This window comes from Lipotes vexillifer, unplaced genomic scaffold (assembly GCF_000442215.2).
Source record: "Lipotes vexillifer unplaced genomic scaffold, Lipotes_vexillifer_v1.1 scaffold2205, whole genome shotgun sequence".
Lineage (NCBI taxonomy): Eukaryota > Metazoa > Chordata > Mammalia > Artiodactyla > Lipotidae > Lipotes > Lipotes vexillifer.
Window position 1 is genome coordinate 93,482 of NW_006772933.1, and position 2,865 is coordinate 96,346.

At 30.7% G+C, this 2,865-nt stretch overlaps 1 protein-coding gene across 1 annotated transcript in view; it reads left to right on the forward strand.

Moving 5' to 3' along the window:
• Positions 1-2,865, forward strand: part of LOC103071063 (disintegrin and metalloproteinase domain-containing protein 18) — a 74,255-nt gene that overhangs the window by 63,544 nt on the left and 7,846 nt on the right. Inside the window, exon 17 of the mRNA XM_007447946.1 lies at positions 820-900. Within this exon, the coding sequence (XP_007448008.1) occupies positions 820-900 (81 nt within the window). The remainder of the gene's footprint in view (positions 1-819; positions 901-2,865) is intronic.

Here is a 2,865-nt window from a genome sequence, read left to right on the forward strand (position 1 = left end):
TTTTTGCGGTACACGGGCCTCTCACTGTTGTGGCCTCTCCCGTTGCGGAGCACAGCCTCCAGACGGGCAGGCTCAGTGGCCATGGCTCACGGGCCCAGCCTCTCCGCGGCATGTGGGATCCTTCCAGACTGGGGCACGAACCCGCGTCCCTTGCATCGGCAGGTGGACTCTCAACCACTGCGCCACCAGGGAAGCCCTATGCTGATATTTTTAAAGAAGTCAAAAGAACATAAGCTAGGAGCCTAGTTTAAAAAACAGAAAAAGGTAAATGAGGGAAAAAGTGAGTAATTTACCACTGGATTACCCACTTTGACGTAAGAAGTGTTTTGCAATGGATCCAAATTAAGTTAAAATATTTCTCTTGCTGGATTATTCAGATCAATATTATAACAGGGATTCATGATAATTTATAATCCAAAATATTAATTTATATTTAAAACCCAAACTAAATTAATAAATTATGTTCCAGTTTCAGTTTTTGAGGGGACAAATCATTAATATTAATCTAACCAATTATTCATAACAGAACATTAACTCCCCTGATGGTGATTCTCAATTCAATTCCCAATTGTAAGTATCAAAACCAAAATTATATGACATTATTACATAAACTATGTTAAGGCAAGCACTCTCAGGGGGGGTTTCTTAAAGTTATTATTGTTTATTTTTGTATTGGAATGCCAGAATCTTTGTACCAATATCAGAGTAATACATAATAAAAAGTCTCAACAAGAGAATCTTTTGTACATATATAACAGTTAATTCTTTCTTCACATCAAATTTGTGAATAATTATGAAGTATTGTTTGTTCTGTTTTAGTATTGTATAAATAAAACCTGCAAAGAAGTTCCTTTAATGGGGTATAATTGTAATGCCACTACAAAATGCAGAGGAAATGGAGTAAGTTACTTTTGTTTTCGTAGTTCTAAATTTCATGTTATTTTTGTGGGTATTTCAAAGTCAAAATCTATACTGTTTGGGAGAATTGAAAATCTAGGTTGCTTTTAAACAGACCTGGCCTAAGAATAGCTAACTAATATAAAGAAAATCAGCTGATTTCCAACCAATCCAAACACTATTAAGTGAATTGTACTATGTGTGTACTGAATTTATTGTAAGCACTCACAACTTATGAATTAGTAACATGTTTAAATAAAAAACATTTATTATTTTCTCATGCAAATAAATGCATATTTTACTTATATTGTGAACATATTTGTTCTCCCTCATACTCTGCATAATTAAAACTTATGGCTATATAATATTTTACAGAAGGTATACTTAAAAAAAATTAGAGAAGTTATGATGTTCTTATGAAGAGGTTTCTGATAGAAAATATATCCTCCTGAAAAAAGTATTTTATTTCTTCTCAATTGCTTATCTGTTTTAATCTGGTAATACAGATTTGTAGTTACTTTTATATTTAATTTTTACTTCTTAAAATGTATAATTTGGGTCTCTTTGTGTTACTATTTTCCTAAAAGAAAATTAGTGTATGATTTAGTCAACATTATATGAATGATCCCAAATTAACCAAATTTATCAGTATTCAATTTTATAATTTTTAATTGATTGGTTTTAGAAGATATAAAGCACTGCTGCATTGTCTTTAATTTTCTATGAGCTGTAAACAAAAAGGATAGCTACATTTTCATGTTTTGCCTTTTATTTTCTATACTTATAATTATTGGTCTGATCTTCTGGTTTCCTTTGTTCAATTATCTGTTTTTAAGCCTTCAGCCTTAATATTTTTTATAAAATCTCAAACCAAAGTTATAGATTATTGATACATTTTATTTAGTAATAATTAACATGCAATATTATATTAGTTTCAGGTGTACAGCACAGTGATTTGATATTTTTATACATTATGAAAGAGCACGACAGTAAGGCCAGGTTTATGTACATCTTATTTTATAATACAAAGTTTTATAAAAAAAAAAAAAAAACATCCAAAATGTAGCTACTTTGATTTTGATGTTCCTAAGATATTCTATGCATTATGTTAATTTTTTCTAAAACTTATGTTATAGGGAAACTATAATCTCTATTTAGATTTGATATTCTAGATAAATGTTCTTTCTAAAATGACATTGTCCGTCTACTTTAATGGGAGGAGTAGGGTACTGGAATACCACTTTTTTCAAAAAGTAAAGAAAAATGTATGTGGGAGGTATTCATTTAGAGGCGGTCTCGTGTGTCAACAATGGAAAAATGTTGCCTTTCCACATTAAAAATCCCTCTGTTGTCACAGGACTATTAAATTTTAATTCCGTTCTCCCAAAACTTTGTAAGCTCTGTTGGACTGTCCTATTGCTTTCAGTCCTGCCAGAGAGAAATGTGATGCTAGTTTAATTCCTTTTACCTTGTGCCCAATGTTGTGAGATTACTTTTCTTTGTTTTCTGAGCTTAGAAATATTGCTGACAAGTGTCTAAGGTATGTGTTTCTCATTTCATTTTTTCTACTAGGAAGTCAAATTACACATCCAGTCTGAAATAGCATGTCATTCTTCATTTAATAAAATTTAATAATATTACTTATTTGGTTATTGCTTCTGCTCTAGCTGGCCATCTTTTTCTTTCATTAAGTTAGTCAAAATGCAATGATGGTAACCTCTGTTGCTTTATGTTGCTTAGATAATTGTAAATTAATTCAGGACAGGGGAAAAATTTTGGATTAGGTTTGAAATAATAAATAAATGTTACTCTAGTCCTAATTTCAAAACTTTACACTAAAATATTTATCACCTGTGCACTAAATATCAAAAAACAGAGGTATTGATATGTACAATAGAAGAACACTTTATGGAATTCAAGATTATAATTCAAACTCATTTTATTGAAATCACTTTTGATATGTAGGGA